This window comes from Heterocephalus glaber, unplaced genomic scaffold, assembly GCF_053883595.1.
Source record: "Heterocephalus glaber isolate CG9 unplaced genomic scaffold, H.glaber_assembly_v1.0 deba00001662, whole genome shotgun sequence".
NCBI classification, from domain to species: domain Eukaryota; kingdom Metazoa; phylum Chordata; class Mammalia; order Rodentia; family Bathyergidae; genus Heterocephalus; species Heterocephalus glaber.
Genome location: NW_028258403.1, coordinates 11,751,014 through 11,777,069, shown reverse-complemented (window position 1 = coordinate 11,777,069; position 26,056 = coordinate 11,751,014). Strand labels below are relative to the sequence as shown.

The window sequence follows — 26,056 nt, the reverse complement described above, 5'->3', positions numbered from 1 at the left end:
TCAAAGTGAATTCTGATTCAGTAATCAAATGAAGGATTTTTATTTAACCAAAACAAAAAAATTTAACATAGAAAGTAAATATTACAAAGTATAAATCATAAGGTACTCCTGATATTTTAAAGAATATTTACCTTAAATACTAAAACAGGAAAATGAACAAGTACAAGAATACGTAGTTTTGTATGAAAGGCCTTAAGATAAAGTTCCCATACTAAAAGTTTAAAAACTGTTTTTAAATGATGAATATAATACTAAACCATTAACAACAGATGTATGATAGTTTTCACCAATATTTAAAGAGTAAACAAACTTAAAATATATGGCATTTAGACAGTTGAAATATTTAAGAAATACAAACATATAAAGGTTTATAGCATGATTCCATTTAAAAATTCAGTATCAGTAAGAATTATGCTATAACATGAACAGAAAATTATAATATAAAGTCAGCCATCTGACAGAGTTACACTGAAGAAAACAAATAACCAATAAGTTTCTCTGATATGGCTTGCCTATACAGAGTAACCTAAAAAATCATACTAATGGAATATCCTTCAAACCAGAAAACATTTTATAGTATGAATATTTATATTTCACTTTGAGGCAGTGTGCTAAATTATTTATACCTCTTACCACTAAAGCCCTATCTACACATTTTTGTAATGAGGAACTGAAACAGTGTTTTTAATTGTAGCTAACCCCCAAACACATCCCAACAAAGTACACAAGTGTTGTATCAGTTTTACTACTCTAGGAGAAACTAAAAACACAAACCAGAAAATTAATTAGTTTGGGGAGGCTGTTGCACTGATTTAATGGTCTTTTAAACTTTAGAAAAACTAGGTAGAACTATCCAATTTATCAACACATTTGGAATAAAAGCTGTATACTGAGTATAAAGTTTAGAAATTAAAAGTAGGTTTTGATAATTGACCCTTTAGTTACTTTTGACAATCTAACAGAATTTAACACAAGACTTAAGAAGTGGCTGGTTTAATTTTATCAAATACAAGGATATCTTGAAAAAATAAGAGGGTAATAAAATTACACTAGGATTATATTTTAGCTTTCCTTTTGTATTAAGATATATTATATATATCAAATTGACCCTATAATTATTTAGTGATCATTATGATTAGCAGAAAACAGTAGCATTGTCTCATTTCTGTTTGATAATAGACTTGGGAGATTATTTTTTTCTAGTTTTTCCTTTTGTAAGGCTATAAATCTGGGGACATGACTATGGGACTGTATATGTTCAAATTATTACATGATAGCATTAATATAGTTAAAAATAAAGAAAACGTAAGAGTTTATAGAGGAATACACAGACACACAATACTTCCTTGTGTGGTAAGATTATAGTGGGTTTTTCATTCTGTTTGTATTTCTCTTTAAGTTTATTTATACATTGCTAATACAAAAACAGGTATGTTTCTTTTTTTTCCTTTTCTTTTCTCTCTCCCTATTTTCCTTTGAGACAAGGTCCTGTGTCAGGGTCTCCTTGGTGAGAGACTGGAACCTGAAGACAGTATCTGACGAAACTTATAAAATGAAGGAGCACAGGGGGACCAGAACTCTGTGTGGAGTTAAGGCCAGGTTTATTGGTAATATTCTTCTTTTATACATTTTTCTGTAGGATACATCAGTCATTAACAATTTACAATGCTAGTCAACTAACCACCAGTTATATCTGTGAGTACATAAAGCATCTAAAGAACCATCTATGCTCTTTTAATCTTAGTGTGTCTTATCTAAATCATCTTGGTTAGTTAAAGCTTCTAAAAGATTAGCTACTCTTACCTATTCTTATGTCAAGCAAATGTTTGAGAGTCTCAAGGGACCCCGTTGGAACACTGTGGGATTGACAAACAGCCTTCTGAAGTTATCTTTAACTTCTCTATCTGGGCCTGCCACAGACATCAGGACAATCTGTCTTCCCAAGGCTGTCCGAGGGCCAGAGAACTTCTCATATCCTCTACAGTCCTGCAGTGTGGTTCAGGGATGCCTTGAACTCACTATGTAGCCCCCCAGGCTTGGCTCAAAGTTAGGGTGGTCCTCTTGCTTCAACTTCCCAAGTGCTGAGATTACAGGCTTCTGCCTCAATGGCCAACTAAAAAGCGGTATATTTCAAGACCAAAGAAGATAACTGTTATAATGCTATGATACCAGCTTACCTATGATAGAACCATGTTGATAACAAATGTCAAATAGCAAATCAACCACATAATAATCCACATTCAGATATATACACTGACTATGGCTAAAACATACTGAATGACACACATAGGATATAGAAAAAAAACCTCAATGATTAAAATCATGGCTTTAGGGCTGGGGATTTTGCTTAGTGGCACCACACCTGCCTTGCAAATGCAAGGTCCTGAGTTTGATCCCCAGTACAAAAAAATACCCCACAAAAAACCATGGCTTTAAAGATTTTAAAAAAAAAATTTTTTTTTTGGGTACTGGGGATTGAACTCGGGTCCTTGCGCTTGCGCAGCAGGTGGCGAAACCACTGAGCTAAATCCCTGGCCCAAGAAGATACATTTTCTTAAGTATTTTCCACTACATTTTATTCACCTCAGGAAGTGTTTTCAAGCCCATGGAATGTCCATTCCAGAATAACTGCAATTCTGCTTTCTATTTAATACTTCCAATAAGGCATAATATAATTGCAGTGTGGATCATTTATGTATAAATCAGTGATCTAAAAACATCTTAGCCATGAATTTAGTGCCATCCTAAAAAAGCATACATATACTGCATACCCCAGAATATGTACTTTTTATTTATGAGGATTTAACTGTTTAGCTTTTCTATTTAATGCTTTAAAATAAAGCATAATTGGGAAAAAAAGAGTAATTTGAAAATTGTATAAAACCAGAAAAATCATGGAATCCTATAGGCAATTCCAATTTATAAAAATAGTAGCTCTTTCATATTTACCATGCTGCTACACCTGTTTAAATCTGTACAATCATTATAAAAGTATTTATACTGGTTTGTTAAGCATGTATATTAAGAAAATAGAAAAATACCACCAATTTTAACAAAAATTTTTTTTGTTTAAATGGCCAAAATATTCTTTTACGTACATATCCTAAGTTTCATTGGGCCAAGAAGATGAAAAATTTGTTGCAAAGTGCTGATTAATAGATTTCTGAAACAAAGGAAAGTTATCAATAGCAGCTTTTAAAGAAGCATTTCTTTGTTCAAAGAAATATTTTAATGTCCATTGTAGTGAGAACTTTTTTCCTTTTCTAGTCGTAGAGTGTTTCTTAAGGCAAAGTCCATATTTTCTTGAAATTTTTTATATGTACTCGTCATTGGAAGAGCTAAACAGTTATTACACTTGTTTCCAACAGGAAAATCCATATGCAGACATTCAGTTGAAGGAGTGGGTTTAAATCCAGCAGGTGGAATGGAACTGCAACCAGCTGCAAAAATAAGAATGTCTTCCATTGTTATTGCAGATTTACCATCTGAAAAGTTAAACAGTAAAAGTGAAAACCAAAACAAAAAACCAAAACAAAAAAAATAAGAATAAAGCCATATTACATACTGCTATCATCACTTCCTCTTCCCCAACTAAACTGGAATACTGAAGGGCACAGACTCCCACTGACATCTCGGGCAAACTAAATCACTTAGGTATAGTAATAGGTGAACAGTACTACTCATGAAATGAATCTCAATGTAGAAGGACTCAAAATTATTTTGCCCAACTATTCACTATATATATAACCACTTCTAGATCATTACTAATTAATATAAGTTTAACAAATGAAGGGAAAAAAACTAAATGATGAACAGCTAACTGAAGTTAAAAGTTTTTCCAGCCTATTAAATGGAATAATCTTACATTGCTAATACTCAATGACAAATCTCACTGTCATAGTCCTAAAGAGTAAGTAAAGAATAATTCAGTTTAACTTCAAACTGAAAAAAGATAAACTAAATGATGAGTTTTAAGACTGCTATATGCTCTTGCCCAGGTGTACTGGTGCACACTGTAATTTAAGCTATTCAGGAGGCCACAGCAGGAGGATTCCAAGTTCGAACCTAGCCTGGCAATTTAGCAAGACTATCCCCAATAAAAAGCGCTAGATGTACCTCCTTGAGTTCAGTCCCAAATACTACAAAAGAAAAAAAACCCACTGTTTTGTGGTGTTGCAATCATCTACATATTTAAGGTTGTTCTATCCTCTATATATTTCAGATTTTCTATGAAAAATGCCTTTTAGCTCAAATTATATAGACAAAAATTGCAAAATATAAATTTACTCTAACTTTCTTTCATTACTTCCAATTCAGTCATGTAAACTTGTTTTGAAATAAATTTCTTTTGTAAATTTGGAGTTAGCAAATGTATTTTATTTCATTAAGCAGCAAAACTCTGCAAGAAATAAATATGCTGAAACAAAAACTCTGAGATAATTAAATAAAAATAAAATATCCACATACCCTCAACACTCTGTAGGTAACTGTTCCAAAACCCCAACACTTGCACATCAGGTAATATGTGTACTGTAAAAAGATCTCTAAGGATTTTTGCAGAAAGATTCTCAGGTTTATGACAGAGGATTTTACAAAATGCTTCTGGGCACGTCTGAATTTTCTCCAAGACACCAAGTGTTTTCAGACCCTGCTTAAAACTTAAGAAAAATGAGCCAACATTCATACATGTGTTTAGTCTTACATGATTAGGGAATTAACATTTGCATCTAACTTACCTGGTATTTCTCAAATAGTTGATTTAAAAACCCCACAAAAACTACCATATATGTTCAGACATAAAACAAAAAGAAAAAATGGACATACAATATATAAAATACATAAGCAAATGCATTAATATAAAATGAATATATGACTACCATTTGGGTCTATAGTTTTCAAATTAAGTTAACACTGTCATTAAGAGAAACAGCAAACATTTGAAGTATTTTATACCTCAATGCTACTATAGAAATGAAAGTTTTTAGAAAGCCAGGCAAGATGGTGCACACCTGTAATCCCAGCACTGTGGGAAGCTAAGGCAGAGTTCAAGCCCAGCCTGGGCAACTTAGTGAGACTGTGTCTCAAAAACAAAACAAAACAAAACAAAACACCCCAAAAAACTGTAAGTTTAAAGATAGGGCTGGGGATGTAGCTGAGTACAAAGGTCCTGGGTTCCATGCCACACATACACAAAAAGTTTTTTAGAGATTACAAAGAAAAAAGAATGATAGCCCTGAACCACATAAAAATGTGAAATGTATGCATTGCTAAAAATAAAATAACGAAGTATGAAAATATTTTAATATACATGACAGAAAATGAATTCTTTCATATATAAAAACTATAAATAATTTCTCTAAAAGATCAATTATTTACTCTGGGAGGCTGAGGCAAGAGGTCTGTGAATAGCAAGTTGCAGCCCTGCTTGGGCAACTTACGGACTTGAGTAAGACCCTGTTTCAAAAGTAAAACATTTTCAAAAGCAATGGGGATGTAGCTCATTGCAGACTCTGGGTTCCAAAGGAACTCATGTGTAAAAAAAAACCCCCCAAAACCCCCAAACAGAATAAATACAAATAGGTTTTATTTCGGCATATGTGTATATGCATATAACATACTTTTATAAATAAATGAATGTTTTTAAATAAAAATTTTTACTACTAAGCAGAGAAAAGTAACATTTTTGTCTGTAAGACTGACTTTCCGGATTTCCCACCATTTTCAGATAATCTGTTACACTGATTTATCTCCTCTTTCTATTGACTTTTTCTTGAGCACCTAAACATGCTGTTATAATTTGAATGTTTTTATCCCTCTCAAGATTCATGTTGAAACTCAATCCCCAATGCAACAGTATTGAGAGCTGTGGCCTTTCAAGTAATCAAATCACCTTACTACCAAAATGTGAACCATTTATAACAGTCAATGGATCCATTATTCATATAATTGGCACAGCTCAATTTAAAAGCCATACTAAACTTTCTTCTTACTAATTACCAAATCCTGTACATTTCCTTTCCTGAAATCTCTTTTATCTGTTCATTTCTCTATATACCCCTGCTACAACCCTATTATAAGTAATTTATAATGGAACTGTGTACTCAGTGTGTAAATCTCCAAGTCCATTTTCAATGCCGTAGCCACAGGAAGTACCAAAAATAAAACTCAACACGGTCATTATAAGATGAATGGTGGCTCCCCTATCCTATTCTCTAGACCTTGTGAATGTGACCTTTTATTTGATAGAGGGTCTTTTTAGATTGTTAGTGGTAAGGATTTTGAGATATACTCCTACTAGATTATTCAGAGCCAATTCTAAATCCAATGACAAGTGTCTTTGATACAGAGAAGTCACACATAGAGCAAAAGGGCATGTGATATAGTCAGGCTGGAATCACAAAACCACAAGCCAATTAATGCTTGGAGCCATCAGAAGCTAGAAAAGGCACAGAATGAATTCTCTCTCTACATAGAAAAAGTGAAACGTTATGGACGCAGTGATTTGGGGTGTGTGGCCTCCAAAATGGTGAGAACAAATTTCGTATGTTATGTATGTATGTATGCTTTATGAGACAGGGTCTTGCTATGCAGTTCACGCTGGACCTGAACTCACTATGTAGCCCAGGCTAGCCTCAAACTCTCGGTGATCCTCCTGCCTGCCAAGTGCTGAGACTACAGGTGTGTGCCACCATGCCCAGCTAAATTTCTGTTGTTTTAAACTAGTCAGTTTGTGATACAGTAAACTAGTATGTACCCTATCCATAAAACAAAGTCCAAATTCCATAAAATGGCTTCCAAAGCCCCCCACAGCATAACATTTGCACTTTTTTTCTAGCTTTGCACTTCTTTCTACCTCTTAACTTTCATTTTCTGCTTATTTTTAAAGGCTATTTCAGTCAAATTAAAGTTTGCCTTTAAAAAATTTACCTGTTTGTTTATAATACTAGGTACTGAAATAAGGGCCTTTGCAAGCCCTTTTATTTATTTTTATCTTGAGACAGGATCTCAAAAAGTTGCTAAATTGACCAAAGGGGTTCCAACCTAAGGATCCTCCTGGCTCAGTCTCCCAGTGCTGGGATTACAGCCCTGTGCCACCACGCACAATTTTAAAAGTAACTTTTTTTCATGTTTGCTCAGAATTTGTAAAGAACAATCTTCTATTCCCTTGATTAAATCTTACCTACTCATTACTTTCCTTCTCCTTCTACAAAAATTAGTATTAGAAGTTGTTATTTAACAACCATCCTGTAATCTCTACTATAGTCTGCATTTCATTTTAGTTTCCCTGTATATGAATCCCTAAATAATAGCTATTTTTTGCTGTTTGTTTGGGAATTTTCTATAAATGACTTCACACTGCATATTTATTTTACTGTAACTTGCTTTTTTCAGAGTAATTTTCACTTACTGTAACTGCTACTATATTAGGAAGCCTATTACTTTAATATGAGCAATTGTACTGCCTTTTAAAATATTTTATTCCTTGCCAATTTCCATAGTTATATTGATTTCTAAATTCCAATTCACCTGTTTAATACATAGAGTAATTCTTAAAGTTACTCCTCCCTCAATATTTTAATAGGCATTTTGAAATCTATACTGAATCAATATATTTACTCTCTTTCTGAAGAATAGAAAGACTTAATAACACGTATAACTCCAACAGCTATCATCCTTATGCTACTTCAAAATTATTTCTCCTTGTTTTATAATTCCCCATGTTAGGCATTAATTTTTTGCACAGCCAGTGTTTGGTCTTAAACCAATTTCTTTTTTTACTATTTCTTGTCACTTCCAAATTTCCCTGTTAGAATCCTTTTTATCTCTTATATCTAGTAACCGTGCTGAGCTCTTTATACAAGAATTTCTTAAACTGTTTTATGTAGACACAACCTGCAAATGCTAATTTTAGTCCTAACTGGTAATAATGTTTACTTGTTCATTGTCTTGTTGCTCTATGACCTCCAATATACATATGATTAAAGGAACAGGCCTACACTTGTGATAGCCTTCAGTAGAATGCCTATAACATTTCACCACTATGTATAATGTCTGCTCAGTGAGATTTCTTTATCAATTAGGATATTTAAATTTTACATTTTATGAGATTAAAATTATGCATTCCATTCTTCAAAAGTTAGCTTAAATTTATACATAAATGTTTAAATGTAGCAAATGCTTTTTGGGGGTCTCTGGTTGTAGGTTAATCATATGGTTTCTCTCCTTTAATCTATTAGCGGGGTACGTTACATAAGATTTAATGTTGTACTTAACTTGCTTCCTGCTATAAATATTCCTTAGAATTGATGCTTTTATTCTCTGCTCTTCTAGGTTCTCAATTCATTATTTGTATGCTTACACTATTAACTCTTCAGATCTTTGTTTCAAATATCTTAATTTTTCCATATATTTAGCAATTTCTTCTTGTTACCCTTAAACTTTGGCTTTATATATTTTGAGGCTGTACACTTACGTGAGATTCAAAACTGTTTAATATTCCTAAAGAATTTATTCTTTTGAAAACTATTAAGAGTTTTTTAAGATTAGGCCTTTCTGTGTCATTTATATTAATCTATTTAGAGTTTTGGACTATATATATGTATATATTTTTTTAACCTTAAATTATGCTTTTCTACTTTGCTTTTTCTGCTTTTCTACTTTATGTGTTTTTCTTGGCTAGTATTTATCTCTTTTTTTCTTCCCACTGTGAGACTTTTAAATACGTTTTGACTCCCCCACTTCATTCCCTCTCAACTGGTTTGGAAGTTACACATTCTATTCTTGCTATTTTAGAGTTTTTCCTTAAAAGATTTATACTTCCCACTAGTACTTAAACAATACAAGTTCCTTAAAATGATAAGTCTACTAACTTTCCCTTGTATATTACAATCTTCTTTCTCTCCTATTTTAATTACTTTAATTCATTTCCTCTATAGTATGAAACACATTAGATAATGTTTTATTTTTTCATCAACCATCAAACATAATTTAGATAAGAAACACATTTATATTCTTTTCACTGTTTTTCCTGATTTAAGATTCAATTTTGAATTATTTGGTTTCTATTTCAGAAACTCCCTACAATCATTTTTTTTTTAGGGTATCTGCAGGTGGCAAATTCTCTTAGTTTTCCTTCACATAATAATGTCTAGATTTCTCCTTTCAGTCTGTTGTATCATTTTTTTGGGTCCCAACATCCCTAGCTAATGTCTTTATCTCTCCATCTTTCAAAATCTTCTTAAATTCATTTTATGTATAAAATCCAGAGTTTTAAAAAAACTACTTAGCAGGAAGAGTAGAGATAAGGGTGTCTATACCATCTTATCTAGAACCAGAGGTCTATGATAATTTTTTAATCTAGAGATACTATTTGATTCATTTCATATTTTGTATTTTTTCCTTTGAAAAATATTTTCAATAACTGTGAAAGTACTTCTTAATTCAGTATTTTCTGTTATTTAAATCTTTAGTGTGCTTTATCTTCCAATTCTCGCTTTCTTCTAAAGTTGTAAGTTTTGACCTTTTTGTAAATGGGAACTTCCCTTTTGTAAGGATTGCTCTATCTTCAGCATTTCCATTCAGCTTGAGCTGTAGAAAATTCCCTATGCCACTGCTATGTATTTGTTTATGTGTGGCACTCTATAGGTATCAATGACTTCCAGGACCAATTAATTTAATATTTCTGCCTCAAATTGGGTTTCACAGAGAAACACCAAAACAAGTTTGGAGCAAGTGGAAGCTTTTGATTTTTCTACATGACAGCTAGAGTACTTTAGCATTTGGTTTTTTTGTTATTTCTGACATCTGCAGGTCTATTTTCTTATAAGCTCAAAATATATCTTGCTAATTTTAAAAAATCTTTTACATAAAAGAAGGGACTAATCTTCAACTTCTTTCTTCTTTCCTCTTCATCTTGATCTTCCTTAACTCCTATTTAACCTTCAGGTTTTAATTTAAACACACTTATATGGGGAAGACTTTCTTGACCTCTAGATTACTCATCTATAAAAACAAAAAACCCCACAAATGAATGACAATCCACTCTCTTAGCAATGAGAAAAACCCATTTGTTGATAGAGAAAGTACAGTACTTGGAGAAAAAATATTGTGTACATCTGCCTCATTAAGAGATGCTTTGTTTGTGTGTGTGTGAGAGAGAGAGCCAGGGTGTATTATAGCCTGGCTTTGAATTTACTATGTAGCCCTGGCTGGCCTCAAACCCTAGGCGACCCTTCTGCCTCTGCTTTCTAAGTGCTAGGAGTACAGGAGTGTACCACCATGACCAACAAGAGATGTATTTTGAATAAAATTTTATTAATGATATACTCATAAAAAATGTTACTACTCAGAGAAAATCTGGATACACTTAAGAGTTATATAACTGTGATTTAAAAATTATAATATTAAAAATACACTGGAAATCATATCCTTTGTAATTATTCAAGAGTATGTTATTAATATACTTTAGAAGAAAGTTAGGGAGCACTCTAAATGTCCTTTAACAGGCAACTAGTTGAAAACAACAATATATCCAAAGCAAAAAAAAAGAGTGTGTAATGACGAATATGTCTATTTACTACTAAGGGGACCTATAGAATATATTGTCAAATGAAAAAACGGTGGCTATCTAACAAAAGGAAAAGGAGTAAGTAAACAGACAGACAGACAGACAGACACACACACATATCTTGTTATTAAAAAGAAAAATAATGGGGGGCTGGGGATTTAGCTCAGTGGTTCCACCACCTGCCTTGCAAGCTCAAGGACCCGAGTTCGATCTCCGGTACCCAAAAAAAAAAAAGAAAAGAAAAATAATGAAATGAGAAACCATGTTTTTTAAAAAGGCAAAGTGATTACCTCATAAGGGGATGGAAGGTGGATGTGCTAAGCATTAATGCTGTACTATTTTGAATACACTGTATCACAGAGCTAGCCACCTTTAATATGCTTTTACTGTATATTTGACTTTTGAGCCATGCAAATACTTTATATAATTTTAAACTAACATTTTAATAAAATCTCTAAAAATAAAACACAAAAAAGTGAAATGGAAATGTATATCCAGTTTACAGTATAACAACACACAGAATAACTATTCTAAGTGGTTTAAAAGGACACTAACGATATAAAGTCTAGAAAAAAGAAAAATAATTTTAATTTTTTTCAATAATAATAGGTTTTTGGTGTAAATGTTAGTGCTGTTATTCTGAGACTATTGCATATGGAATGTGTAATAAATCAAGTGAATAATGACTCCATAACCTAATTTACCAGTGCTCTTAAAACTGGGATTCTCAATATGAGCTAAAGAAAAAGTTAAGTAAAAATCATATAGTAGTAAATTTGAATTAGAAATCAGTATAAACTCATGATCCATTTTACCTTAAAAAACTAAACCAAAGCAAAGTGACAAAAGAATCCTGTATTTTCTATTTTGGTCCACTGAAAAGTCCTAGACAATTAAAGCATCATATTCAGAGAACTCAGAGAAAACAACATAAAGAGGTTTATTTACTCAATAAGGCAATATAAACACAGTAAGGATAATAATTATAATGGTTTTAAACACATCAACTATATTTAAATCTGTGGGTTAATCAGTATCAGTGCTGGGGATCAAACCCAGGACCTTGTGCCTGGTAGGCAAATCCCTTACGGCTAAGCTATACTCCTAGCCCAGATATTGAAACTGTTAAAGAAATGAATCCATCACTTCTGAGATGATATTGTATGTGGTATTAAGATTGGACACAGGCTGATAACAGATCTAGGTAGTGATCATACAGGTGCTACTTTCATAGATATTTGGTATTTTCCATTACTTTAAAAAATATGGATGGGCCGGGAATTTAGTGCAGTGGTGCCGCTGCCTGCCTCGCAAGCACAAGGTCCTGAGTTCGATCCCCAGTACCAAAAAAAAAAAAAAGGATGAGTTTGAAGAGATATGTAAGTTGTCAAACTTCTTTTAAGGGTTACTGGAATTAAACGTTTGAAGGTCAATGTTCTAAACTAAAGAAAGGCAAGAGCCAGATCTACTTTTTTAATCAAAGAATAGTTACAACCTCTATTACCCAGCAGATGATGGTGCTCAATAAATACTTATTAAATGAATAAGTAGAGGTGGAATAGTTAGCCCATATGTTTAAGAGTTTTTAAAATAATTTAGAAACATCATTATAAATTGAAGTAATGATTACTTTTTCTACCTAAACATCATACATTTAATACAATTTTGTATAGAATGTTCAGAGCAGTGATCATCCTTGAGAGGTTAATTTTAAAAAGTTATTTAAAAATAGCATTTAAATTTTCCTGAAACACATTTATATTTATTACTATTTATATCTCACATTACAAGGTAATTAACTACTTTAAACATATCATTTGAGAGAGTTTTAACATATAAACAAATGGCTTACCTTTCAAAGGGTACTTGGACTCTCTTAATTACATGGTAGACAAGTATGTCTTCTACCAACATGTATTTATCAGTTGATGTTGTTATAAGTCTTAGACATCCAATAAGTTCTAGGTAGTTATAGTATTCATTTATTACTGAGTTTAAGTCATCTATATTTGTTGCAGTATTTATCTGAAAACAAAGGAGAAAATATATCCACTTTACCCAATTATTTGTGAATGATATTTACATTTCAAATGACACAGTACTTTATACTCAATTTTTGAGTACCTCAGAGTGGATTGAAAGTATACAAGGAAGTATTTTTCTAGAATAAATGCCCAACAATCTAGTTCAACAAATACTGTACACCGCCTTCAAGATACTAAGAGTATAACATCACTTTAATACAGAAAATTACTTATATAAAAAAATAGAAAAGTTACATGCCACTGAAGAGGCGAGAGAGATGATCTGAGATTTCATGAAAGAGGAAGATCAGCTAAGACCTAAAAGATGGAAAGAATTTTATCAAGAGTATTTTAAGAAACAGTATAAACAATGAAATCATTATGTGCCAGACACTTTCATATAGGTTAGCTCTTAAAGACACAGAAAGAGAAATATAAAAATAGGAGCCAACCAATAATCCATTAATAGAAAAATGAACCAAAACAATGTGTCAAATTTCCCTGCTCTCCACTTTCAATAATAATAGACAATATTCTAAGTGATTGGACAACAAGCAGAAAGAACCCAATTTCCTAGATGATTTTATAAATCACAACTCTACCTTTAAACTATGGGCCAGTTCTGTAAAGGAATAGTTTGCATTTTATGCTTTGTGAATCACTTGGTCTGTTGCAACTATTCAACTCTGCCACTGTAGTGTGAAAACGATATGCAGCAAATTGGCATGAGTGGTTTCAGTAAAACCACTCACAGAAAAGGCAGCTGGCCAGCGCCTAGAGACCCTAATGGAGGCAACAAATTTTAGAGGGCATCATAAGCATCTTCCCTTTTTCAGCCACTGTCTTGGTCTCTTTGTTAAAGATGCATAGCCTAAACTATACCTTATATGTACCCTATTACACAGCTCCTCTTAAAAATGATTCTGTGTGTTTATATTTAAAATGTTTGCTACATCATGGTTTATTATATTTGTTTCTCCTCTGTATTTCTTCTAAAATGTAAATTCTGATAAAATAGGAAAGGGTGTATACTATTTGTTGACTAAATGTATGAACAAACACTGGATAGGAAGTATTGGAGTACATAAGCCATGAAAAAGAGTTGAAAGTTTTAAATGCCTTTATAGAGAGTTTGAATGTTGTTTAATAGGCATTCCTGAGGAAGAAAGCAGTATGGTCAAAACAGAACTTTTGGAAGAATCACTCAATATTAGAATATCCTGTTTGTCTACGCCTAGATATAATTTGAGTTTGGTTTAGTAGGCACACTAGAAGTATACAAAGGAAAGGTTGAAGATTGCCACTTTTACAACTTGACATATAACTGTTAAATGAACTATGGAAGAATAAAAATGACTCCTTTAGGATAGCCTGAAACAAGAAGTCTCTTAGAAAACACAAAAAATTGAAGTGGGGTGCTTTTGTTCAAATAGAAAGGGGCTCAAAACACAGGTCCATGAATCATTCAGAAAAGTTATTAAGACAGAAGAGGCTCTCCAAAGAGTATAGAATGAGGGTTAGGACAATACTGTAAAATGCTTAAATTTCAGGGGTAAGAGAAAAAGCATTAAAGATAGCAGTAATCAAAAATAGAAGTACAATATAAAAGAAAATAGTAGAGAAGAGCTCTAAGAAAGTGGTGATTACATCTGTCAGAGAAAAATGAAGAATTAGAAAAGAAGATTCTCTAGATATGAAGATTTAGATCCTTGGTTAGAAACTATGGAAAAGCCAAGTTAGGAGAGTGGTAGTGGGAACAGAAGATTTATTACAAGAAGTTTAGAAATGAATAGAAAATGGAAAATAGAGAAAAAGTTAAAGAACATTTTTTAGTAAAGAGAATTAAAGGAAAAATCAAGTATTAAAGGGTCAATTTAAAGTATGATTTTAGGATGAGCAGTATTAGGCCAAATAAATAGAACTGTTGTTAAATTACAATACAATATATAGAAACTTACACTTCCATAGTGCCTACTTTGTGCTTTAGAAACTGAGGCTTAACAAGTTTAACATGTTTAAAATCACAGAGCTTATAGCATTTATACGAACTGGCACTCAAACTAAAATCTCATTTGTAAGCCTATGCTTTTAATCATTAAACTATACTATTAATTAATGGATAGCTACATGCTTAAGTATGAGAAAAGTTAAGAAGGAATCAGTAACATGTAAGCAATGATACTTAGGATATTAGGAGAAAGGAGTCTGTATGTTTGATATAGGCAGTACAGAACCCACTGTGAGAGCTCAACTAATGGCAACTATTGTTATGTGGGAGCATTAAGACCTCACACTTGTTTTCATAAGAAAGAAATTAGAGTTGGTCTTTCTGTCATTCATACTTCCGCATAGTAGGAAGGGTAAATATTCTCACTGGTGAGGCAAATCTTTTCTTTCCTCAGATCCACCTGCATGTAGGAAAGTGCACTTTCAACTGTTCTCTAACATCCAATAAGGAACCTGCCTTGTACTGTCTCTGACAGGATAGATTAAACTCTCTAGTTCACTTTGAACACAAATCTAACATTATCTAAATGGATTTATCAACATTAAATCTGGCACTTTGATCTCTAGTTATCTGACTTTTACTTCTATCTCTTAACTGGTTCTGAACTCTGTTGGTAAACATAAATACCATATGTTGACAACTGATGATAAGTACACCATGCGGTCTATTATTCTGTTGCAAATCATTTATGTTACCATAACTCTACAATGTAGTCTACATCTTAATAAATACGTACATTTCTTACCCTGATTATAATCTGTGCCACGTCAAAGTCTGACACATCATCTAAAATTGGTTGGGCATTTTCTGGTCCATAAACAAGGCAGTTAAACAGGGTTTTAGAAAAGAAACCAGGTGAAGGACCACCATGAACCAAAGAAATGGCAAGCATTTTGCCAGCTTCAAAATAAAGATTCTCTTCTAGAGCTGTAAATACAAATGAAAACACATCAAATACATGTCTTTTATTACTGTAAGATAATTATCATTTTAAGTGAATGCATATTTAATTACAAATCTAAAAATCTAAACTTAGATAAATGTAAAATAGCAATCATTAGAAGCTATTACTCTCTATATATACTTTACCTAAATTATATAAAAATGTTTTTTCTGAATATAAATAACTAATTGCTGAAAAAAAAGAAAAATATAGAAAATCTGAAAAAAACCTAAAACACCTATAAATCCCACAATAATAATCACTGTAAATCCTTTAGTGTATTTGTTTGTACATAAACATACATAAAATAGCTTAATTTCTGCTTTTTTTCCACTTATATTGTAAAATTTTTCTTATACTATTCAAAATTACCTGTTTATATTTAAGGAATACATTAAGACAAACATTGTACAAACACTGCGATGTACTACAAAGTAAAATCTCCCTATTACTGGTTATCCAGATTGAGTGACATTTTCAACTATCTGTGATATAATGTTACAGTCAATATCTATTTACATATTTTTGTTTACACATTTGATTTGATTAGGAGAGAGTCCTTAAACTGTATTAATGGGTCAAAGGATGTGAGCATTTTTAAGGTTCTTGATGTATATCATTAAATTATCCTTTCAAAAGGCACAAATTTATTCCCAACAGTATATTCTATCTTACTATACCTTCATAGCTTTAAATTAAAACTGTCACTCAAAATATTTTAGTAACTTTGATAGTCAAAAAGAGAAAATGTAAAATTTCCTTTGTTTTTCTATTAACTGCTCAAAGAAACTTATTAATCAGTAATATTTATAGTAGTTGAACTTGTAAAAAGATCTCTTCAACAATGACCTTATTAGTTATATGTTACAGATAAAAAATAGCAGAGGTCCTGACAGGGTAATTAATGTAAGTATGTAAAACTAGTGAAGTAAATGTGTATAAATTTGAATTCAGACTTTGTAACTTAATCCATTTTTCACTGTACTAAAGTTGTCTTCAGTTAACATTACTTCTTATTTTAAAAGTGAATTTAAAGGGAATTTAACATTACTGATAATTTTTAAAGGAATTTAATAATCTTTGTAGTACACATAGTAATAATACTTCAGGCAAGGTGAGTAAGCTCTAGGAAACATAAAGAAAATTCCTACATTATGAAATAAACTCTCTTACATAAGTGTATATTAAAAAAACTTCTTTAAAACAAATTATATTTAAAAATCTTACACTTGAACCAAAAAACTATTTTAATATAAATCCAATGTTGTAAAGAAATATGCCAATGCCAAATTTCAAGTATATGACTACAAGAGAGGTCCAAATAATTATCTGTCCAATTTGGCCATAGTATTCAAGTGAAATTTGAATGACTATAAAGTTTAAATGAAGTTAATTTTAATTATGAAGGATTTTGCTATAAAGTATAGATATTCTTAAACAATGTTTCACTCCCAAGACTTTCTGCTCCCCTTTCCTTCCTTCCCCTCTTTATTTTTATCAGTGCTGCAGAGTGAACCCAGGACCTCCTCACGCATGCTAGACAACGGTTATACCATGAAGCTATGACCATGGCCCCAACAAAACTTACCTTTAAAAACATCTTTTCATCCCTCTTTCCTAGGATTCTATCAGTAGTTTATTAAAGTAAATTATATATTTAGACCATGGTGAATATTAAATTTTAACCTTATTTCTATATATGCTATATTCATGTGCAATAAATAAAATTACCTTGAGAATTTAGAGATAAGTTCTTTGATAAGGAACCTTCAAACAATGGACAGTTCTCAAGATGTTGCATTAAAAGACTCAGAAATTCTTGCTTTGATCCTGGATGTTCTCTTCCAAAATTATCATTCTCAATAAATACTACTTCAATCATGTATGAAGGACTGAAGTTTTGCTTTCTGAATTCAACTAAGGCACTGGTCCAGATATCAGCTTTCTTGATACATAATCTTTTAAATTTTTTCTTAATTTGAAATCCTAACTCTATCAATATTGTTGAAATATCTCTTCTAAACTTGCTGCCTTGCCTACAAAACACGAATTTTAACACAGATTTACTTTAAAGTACTTTATGTGAAACAACAGTTATATAGACAACAAAAAAGAGAAAATAAAGTTTAAAAGGAAACACCTCCCCAGCTTTTACCCAAAAGCTGAACGAATAATGTCTGCTATTCGAACTGAAAATAGTTATTTGTTAACTTTAGGCTTTAAATTTGATTCCTTACCCCAATCTTCTACTAAAGTCATTTATATTAGCTCATTTACATTAAGGTTGATAAGTGATTATCTCAAATTTGATCAATTCAGGGACCAAAGGTTTAAGCGTCAAAGGCTCAGGGGCCAGGGATTTAGCTCAGTGGTTCCGCCACTTGCCTCACAAGTGCAAGGACCCAAGTTCAATCCCCGGTATCAAAAAAAAAAGTCAAAGGCTCAAATTTTTACTTCATGACCAATGGTTAAAAAACTGACTTAAATGTGTCTTATTTCATATTTGCTATATCCATTAACAAATAAAAGTAAATTTAATCTTTGCATATAGCATGTGAGAAATGTATGACTTGGAGAGATGATACAATGTACTTTTAATTATAAAATTATAATTAACAATGGAGTTAATATTATAAGCAATTCACAATCTCTTAAAAGTATATCTTTTGGTCTAGACCAGTGATTCTCAAAATGTGACCCAAAGCAGCAGCAGCAGCTACAAATCTACACAACCAGAAGCTCCATGTTAACAATCCGGGTGGATTTTATGTTCTAGCTCAAATCACTGCCTACATCACTTTCCCTAGCTATAATTGGAATTAATATACTCAATGACCATGGATAGTATTTCTATAGCAAGTATAATTTTTTCACATTCTAAGACATAGTGCCCCATTGTGGTCCAGGGCTTTGCTTTTCCCTTTTTCACAAAATGTCCTATTTGCTAGCCTACTTTGAAGAAAAATCAAATAGCAGGTTGATTCCCTGTTCCCACCTGGATTGGTAGGACAACAATGCTACTCTCCTAGAGTATGATTACATGTTAAAGTAGAAGCAAGTGTCAAGCTTCCTTGGGAAAAATTTTTGAAAATCTAAATATTAAAATTATTTAAATAGGAATTTTATAGAAAAAGTATTATAACAAGTAATTACAGATAAACAGATTTTTCAGTTGCATTAACAAGTGACATTTTTCCACCTAGGAAACATGGCCTTCTTTAATGGCACTTAATAGAGTATTGAAAAATGAACCCTAAGCAGTATTGTGAAGCACATAAAGGTGTTTCACTTTTGCAGCTAAAAAGTAACCTGCCATTAATGTCATAAAGTGTTTGCTTCAGATGGTACTTTAGCAATAAGTGCATTTTTTCAATTAATTTTTAAGTGAAAAACTTTTTTAACTTTAGCAGGTTTTACTTTGAATTATTAGAGCATTTTTGTATCTTCTGGATATTATCATATTGGAAGTACTGATATAAAATTCTGTTAGTGTCTTTAAAATGGAGTTAGTGAGCAATGAAATCTTGGAGACTTAGGTGATTACTGTTCATATTAGAAGTTAGAATACAATAATTAGGCCCATGTTAAATACATCTTTCTAAATTATCTTGATCATATTCAGCTTTGAGTCACTGTAAGCATGGTGCCACTAATAGAATCACATTATGGCCACTAATTTTCTGTGCTATAATCTTTTATCCTTGTTATTTTATAAATATAATGTAGCTATTTAAAATGTCAATTATCAGAATACGAAGATTGATTCATTACTGAATCACATGTGGTTTTTAATTTAAAGCCCCAACTTTATCATAAAGTACCTCAGAGCTAATTTATATTACTGAACAATGACATCGTTAAAGGCCAGAAAGTTCATATAAAATGTTTTTTGCATTTTTAAATACTTTGTGTTACTATGTGCACTTAGTTTCCAAAGAAAGATCTCTTGATTTGTCAAGCTTACCAGTAAAGCCTTCTATCAGACCTTTGCGACTGTGGCTATCAGAGATGATTTCTGAGTTGCATTTATACTTTTGAGGGGACTTAACCATGGGAGAGACTTGGCTTGGTAGCTACACCATGTAACATCCTGACCTCAGACTAAATCTGCTTCCACCTCCCTAGGGTCCTTTTTATTTGTGTCTATTCTAACTTTTTATTTTAGTACATGTTTGCAGTATATAATGTTTACATTCCGTGTGGAGTTGGTATATGCACATAACACATCTTAATACCTTTTTCATCCCCATTCCCTCTGCTCTCTACCCTCTCCCTCCACCTCTTAATCCTCTTCCCATTAGAAAAACAGCTATCTCCCTACTTCTATCTTTTATTCTGCTCTATAATTTGCATTTCTCATATAAGAGAAACCATGTGATATTTAAGCTTGTGTGTCCAATTTATTTCACTTAACATTATGGTCTCAAGGCGCATCTGTTTTCTTACAAATGACTACTTTATCTTTTATGGCAGAGTGGCACTCCCGTGTATGTACATACATTTTCTTTATACATTCATGTTGATGGGCATACAGGCTACATCCAAGGATTAACTATTTTGAGTTATGCTGTTAAAAACATGGGTATGCATGCACCACTGTAATATGTCATCTTTAACTCTCTCAGGAAGATATCCAGAAGGCTAATAGCTGGGTCATATGAATTTCTTTTAGTTTTTTGAGGAGTCTCCACATTGATTCTCATAGTGGTTGTACTAAGTTTACATTCCCAACATGTAGGAGGGTTTCTTTTCCCCCTGTAGCCTCCTCAGCATTTGCTATTTGATTTCTTGATGGCTATACTTTCTGGGGTAAGATGATATCTCAGTGTTATTTTAATTTGTATTTCTCTAATAGCCAGCAATGTTGAGCATTTCTTCATGTATTTATTAGCTCTGTGTACTTGTGTGATGTGTCTATTCATTTCACTTGCCCATTTTTTAAAAATTGAGTCTTTTATGGGGGGGTTAATTGTTTTGATTTTATATATTGTAGATACAAGTCCTCTTTCTGAGGAATAGCTGGCAAAAATATTTTCCCATCCTGTAGGTTGTCTTTTCACTGCTGGTTTTTTTCTTTTGCAGTGCAGAAGCTTTTCAATTTAATATGATCCCATTTAATTTTCAGTACTATTTCCCGTGCAATCGGGGCTCTGTTCAGAAAGTCCTTGCCTATACTTAAACTTGTAAACATTTTTTCCATCTTCTTGCAGGAGGAGCATTTTTGTGCAGCTATACTCTCTATATTCTTTTTCTAAAAGTATTTCTAAATGATGAATCAAAGTTTCATGCGGAAGGACAGAGAAAACCTACAAAAACTGTGTGTCTGAGATAGCATACATTGTTTTGTTCATCCAGTCATTTCTGCAACAGATATTTATTGAGCCATTTGTTGTTGTTTTTTTTTTTCCGTACTGGGGCTTGAACTCAAGACTTGCACCTGTGAGGCAGGTGGTGGCACCACTGAGCTAAATCCCTAGCCCCTGAGCCACTTGGGTTTTGGTTTTTAACCTATGTTAGTTCATTTAATTGGAACTACATTGAGATGTGGTCATTTTTATAATCCTCATCCTAAAGGTGTGACAGTTGTTAAGTAACTTGCCAAAGACCATACACATAATTAGAAAGTTATAACAGCAGCCTATAAACCAATATCTTCCAGGTTCCGAGTCTTCGGTCTTTAGCAGAAAGGCTGGGGAAAATATAAGGGTCCTCTGCTGTAAAGTAAACCCAACATTTAAATTAAGTCAGTGTGTTTGTCACAAAAGCCAATCTTTTAACTTATCTTTATAGTCGTATCATATTTTGTTTTATTCCTTTTCCTTTGGACCACTGCCTTCTATTGCCCCTCCCTGATGCCCAAACTAACAAGTTTCTGAGTACTAACAGAGTTTTTCCATGCCTCACACTCTACCTGAAATTTTTTGGTATATTATTTTAACCACCTCAGCTTTAAATTTAAAAAAAATTTTGTTTTAAATGCATACCCACAGCCCTGTCCCCACATTAGCCTAAAGCACTCATCTATCTTTATGCCTTTTAGTTAACTAACTCTGGAAAAAGATATTTCAAGTACTAGCATGGAACTAAGTAGTATGAATTTTAAACAAACTTGTTTGCTTCCTCTTCTTTCCATTTGGAACCTCTGAACAATGTGATTTTTCATTTCAGATCTTTTATATTTCAGGAAAATGATGATTCATCCACACAGCTTCTTCTTACAGATAACACAGGTAGCAGTGAGCTGTGTCCTCACCCCTCACTGGCACCTTTTCTTCTCTTTTTCCTTTTTTTTTGGTACCGGGGATCGAACTTGGGACCTTGTGCTTGCGAGGCAGGCGACAGAACCACTGAGCTAAATCCCTGGCTCTTTCTCCTCTTTTGTGGTACTTAGCCCTCACTCACACCAGTGCTTACAGGCTAAACTGTATTGTACCCTAAACTAAACCACCTCAGTTATGTTGTCACTATTGTGACAAATTATTAGAATTCTGCTATAATTTCCTTCTCTGTAAATGTAGGATAATAAAACTACATGCTGCATAGGGTGCCTGTGAAGGGTGAGGTAGGGTACATAAGGTTTGTGTTAATGGTGATGACTACAACCCTCATGGCATGTTATATATAGGGATGGCCCCAGAAATAAATCTGTGTCCTTATTCCAAAATCACTGAAGAAACTCACATGTTTTCAAAAATGACAAGTCTCTCAATTATCCAGTTAGTTACCTAAATAGGAACTGTAAGACACTCAGATCATCAGTTCTGAGTGAGGCAAGTGCCATGCTGGCTCTGGGACTTCCTTTGCTGCCTTCAGAGTTAACCAGTCAGTGGGCCCAGTTCAGCTCACGCCAATGCCCTACTCTCTATGGACTCTACTTTCTATGTCAGAGAAGCCTCAGCAGTTAATTAAGGGGGATGTGCCACATAAAGGGCAATAACACTTTGGCCTCATTAGCCCGTCCTTAAGGCATCCTAAAGAATGACTGTTATGAGACAGGGTCTAAGAAACTACAAGACAACTCCATGTAGCAGCCAATAATGTGTTTTTAACTTCAGTCTCAGATTGTCCCTATACTATTTAGAAGACACCCTTCTTTACATGTTTCCAGTGTAATATATGAAACAAGGAATGGGATCAGATATCTCAAGTATGAATGATCAAAAAGGCTATATTACAAATACTTCTTGAACCTTTAGTCTTAAATGCTTTATATGTCCTCCAAATATATAAATCCTGTAAATAACCTGTTTATTTTTTTTATAGAAAGCCATAACAGAACGTGATTAGTACACAACCATGTAAGAACATTCACATCCATACAATCAACAAATTCTTCAGCTTATGTTAGAAATAGCTTGAGTGTTAATTTTAGGAAAGCCTTGATAGGATCGTTTTGAGAACAGTCTGCTTTGATAACAAACTCAAGACACAGCTTGCCAGCAGAGTTCTTTAAAATGTAAATATTTTTATCAAACTGTTTTGAAAGGTTTGTGGATTTACAGTCACCTTCTCTTCATGGTACTTTGGGAAAACATGACAAATGTGGCCCTGCTGTATGTGTATCACATTCTGGGTATTTTGTTATTGCCAGATATTGAAAAGCAAAATAAGATACCACCAATTATGCAGAATGAGTGAAGCACCTGTCCATTTAATAAACAGAGCCATTCCTAATTCATACTTTTGTTCCACAGAGAGAGGATCAAAGAATTCTGTTGTAATTTTGTTTGCCTACAGGGAACATCCAGTCATTGAGCACAGCCCTGTCAGTATGAATACAATTCCAGCCAAATAAGCAATTTTAGCTTAGGCTTTATCTGAACCTCCAACTTTGGTACACTTCATTCCAAAGAGTGCAAATAGAGAACCAAAAAAGCCCAAGCTGACAGACGCAATCATAAGTCCTCTACATGTCAGGATATAACTGTCCAGCCCCAGCATGGAAGGGAAGTCCTCGCAGTTGGAGACACCCATGAAGTCAGTAACACAAATCTTCCACAGGTTGGCCCAACAGGTGGTGGCGGTGATGACTGTGCCGTTGATGGTGGACACCTTCCAATAGTAGGTGGGCAGCATGGAGGATACCAGTACACAGCCAGAGATGGAGACCATGAAGGTGATGCTCTCTGGGGCCGTGAAAGCCACACTGCCAGCCGCAGCCACCTTCATGCTGGCGCTTGCACTCCCACTCGCAGCTGGGCCCCCAAAAGTGGCATTTTAAAACTGTAATTCCTTACGGTTTGACAAGTAATAGTCTACCTACCTGAAAAATGAAGTATCCAAATACTTTCAGAAAAGATCTCTTTTACATCTTCTAAGTTTTTAAACTTGAAACTTAACATGACAGAACTTCATCAAGCTTAGCTACTGTTATTTTCCTACTGGATAAAGCAAGGCTCTAAAAGCATTTTTGCAGTTACATAAACTCAATCATAACTACAATTGAACAGATACCTGATACAGTATAAATATGTAATTCCAGTCATATTTAAATATTTAAGAATGATTTTGAAAGATACCTATTTTGCTATTTTGTGGAAATAGTTAAGAATATGGTAGTATTTAACAGGTATGCTTTAAACTTTCTAAAGGGAAAAGTTGACATTTAGATTTCTGATATTGACAGTGAATATATTAAGCAAACAATGATTACAATATTGAAAAATAAACCATCTTTGTATTAAATAGGATTCCTTTCATTTAACAAAGTGACGTGGTACGCCTGCTATTTCAATTCCCATCTTATTCTATAATCAAATGACATTTTAAGGACATTTTCCAGGACAGCATTTTTCAAACTACTTTGAAAATAATATATAACAAATATATTTTATGACTCAGTTCACAATAAAATAATTAAAACAGATTTCAAATACATTCTTCCTATGTGCAGTACAATCTGATAATTTGCATTCTACTTTATCCCATTTGATTTTTTTAAAAAAATGCTGGTTGCATTGATTTCATGATCTAATACTGAACTCTTTAACACTTCTAGACTACTCATGATCAGCTAATATCCTAAGTGTATACGGCATTTGCTGTCATAGTTTTCTTCAAATATATTTTTATATCTCAAATTTAAAATACACACCTCAGCAGATCTTTACTCTGGGCTCCAGGTGACTGTCTGGGTAACTTAGGTGATGATTCTTCCAACAAACAATCAGTAATTGCCACATTATTAGAGTTGGATAATGTGTGTTTTTTGGCTTTTCGGAAATCTACAGATTTAAATCTCAATGTTAACATTAGAGAAATTTAGGTAAAAAACTTTATTAAAATAAAAAAATTCTATTCAAAATTATAAACAATTACCTGAATTGTAGATAATACTTCTACATTCCAAACACTCCCAATTTTGTTCCCATGATCTTAGTGAGGAACAGGCTAAATGTGTTCCACTGGAACCACAGCACTGACAGCGTTTTATTTCCCATTTGCTGAGGACATAAAAAAAGTAGATGCTTATGTTTGATACTAAATCTAATTCCAACCACCTGTGCCACCACAGGTCCTGCCCTCTGCCACACACACAAAAGCAACCTTTTTACCACAGGGAAAACAGATTATCTGCGCTTCAATACTGCAATATTTTTTTCTACAGCTTTTTTTCTATTTAATTTATTATGTGTGTAACCATCTCCTGTAAATAACCTCCTAACTTAAAACCCTAAGCCAGTAACAACATATACACATATACAAAGAATATGAACATCAGATAGGCTCTGATTAAAAGTTTCCTTTATATTTGGAGAGGACTATGCTCACAGGGAGAATATTGTAACATTATGTCTAACGTGGAATACGTACTCAATAAATATTAAGGTAAAAAAAATAAGCTTGCTCAGACACTTCAAGTGTTGTGTGGGACAACAGGTTCCAGACTTCCTAGCTGGCTCATACTATGCATAGTCTCTCTCATTTCCCTTTTCCATTGGTGTGTGACATGTGGCAGTCTATGTTCGTATTTTCTGTATGGATGTGGATATGGGTTGTGTTATAAGACTCCCCCTCTTTGTGTGGGTATAGCATACTCTGTATAGAAATGGAAATAGCTCCTGAGTGAATGGAAATGTTGGTGACAAAGAGAGGTAGCTTGGTACTCCCCCAGCTCTGTAGAGCCCAGTTCTTACTCTTTAAATGCAAAGTTTAGTCCTCACAATTTTAATTGTTATTCCCATTATTAAGAAGACAAAACCAAAGTAGAGTGGGATAAATTACTTGCCCAGCTAAGATCACACTGATTAAGCCTTAGAGTGAGGTTTCCAACCCAGTTTACCTGGCTTGAGACCCATGTCCCTAATCACTACATAGTGCTGCCTTTTACCAATACTACCTTTTCTGAGATGGAGGGAATAAGATTACATAGCAAGTGTTCAGGTAGCAGATATCTGTGTCCCAGAAGAAAGAACAAAAGTTAATATCAATTTCAAAAAGCAAATGCCAAAAGGAAAGAGAAGTTTTGTAGCTACTGATTTGGTAATCAACAATACACAGGCTATATACATTAA

The 26,056-nt window shown here is 33.2% G+C and overlaps 2 protein-coding genes and 1 pseudogene across 5 annotated transcripts in view; 1 reads left to right on the top strand and 2 right to left on the bottom strand.

The window, feature by feature from the left end:
- Positions 1–26,056, top strand: part of LOC147822342 (uncharacterized) — a 60,111-nt gene that overhangs the window by 1,304 nt on the left and 32,751 nt on the right. The gene's annotated exons all lie outside the window — the stretch shown is intronic.
- G2e3 (G2/M-phase specific E3 ubiquitin protein ligase) overlaps positions 1,388–26,056 on the bottom strand; it is a 57,499-nt gene continuing 32,830 nt past the window's right edge. For 2 of the 4 annotated variants that reach the window (XM_013065306.3, XM_087197069.1), the window contains 7 exons: positions 24,861–24,985; positions 24,637–24,766; positions 17,274–17,578; positions 15,345–15,526; positions 12,420–12,592; positions 4,468–4,658; positions 1,388–3,485 (listed from right to left, as the gene is read on the bottom strand). In XM_013065306.3, coding sequence (XP_012920760.1) covers positions 3,229–3,485; positions 4,468–4,658; positions 12,420–12,592; positions 15,345–15,526; positions 17,274–17,578; positions 24,637–24,766; positions 24,861–24,985 — 1,363 coding nt within the window. In that variant the 3' untranslated portion in view covers positions 1,388–3,228. Of the gene's footprint in view, positions 3,486–4,467; positions 4,659–12,419; positions 12,593–15,335; positions 15,527–17,273; positions 17,579–24,636; positions 24,767–24,860; positions 24,986–26,056 lie in introns of all 4 variants that reach the window. The other 2 variants (XM_021243813.2, XM_021243817.2) reach the window with 2 other exon arrangements.
- Positions 22,936–23,804, bottom strand: LOC101704521 (claudin-10 pseudogene; annotated as a pseudogene).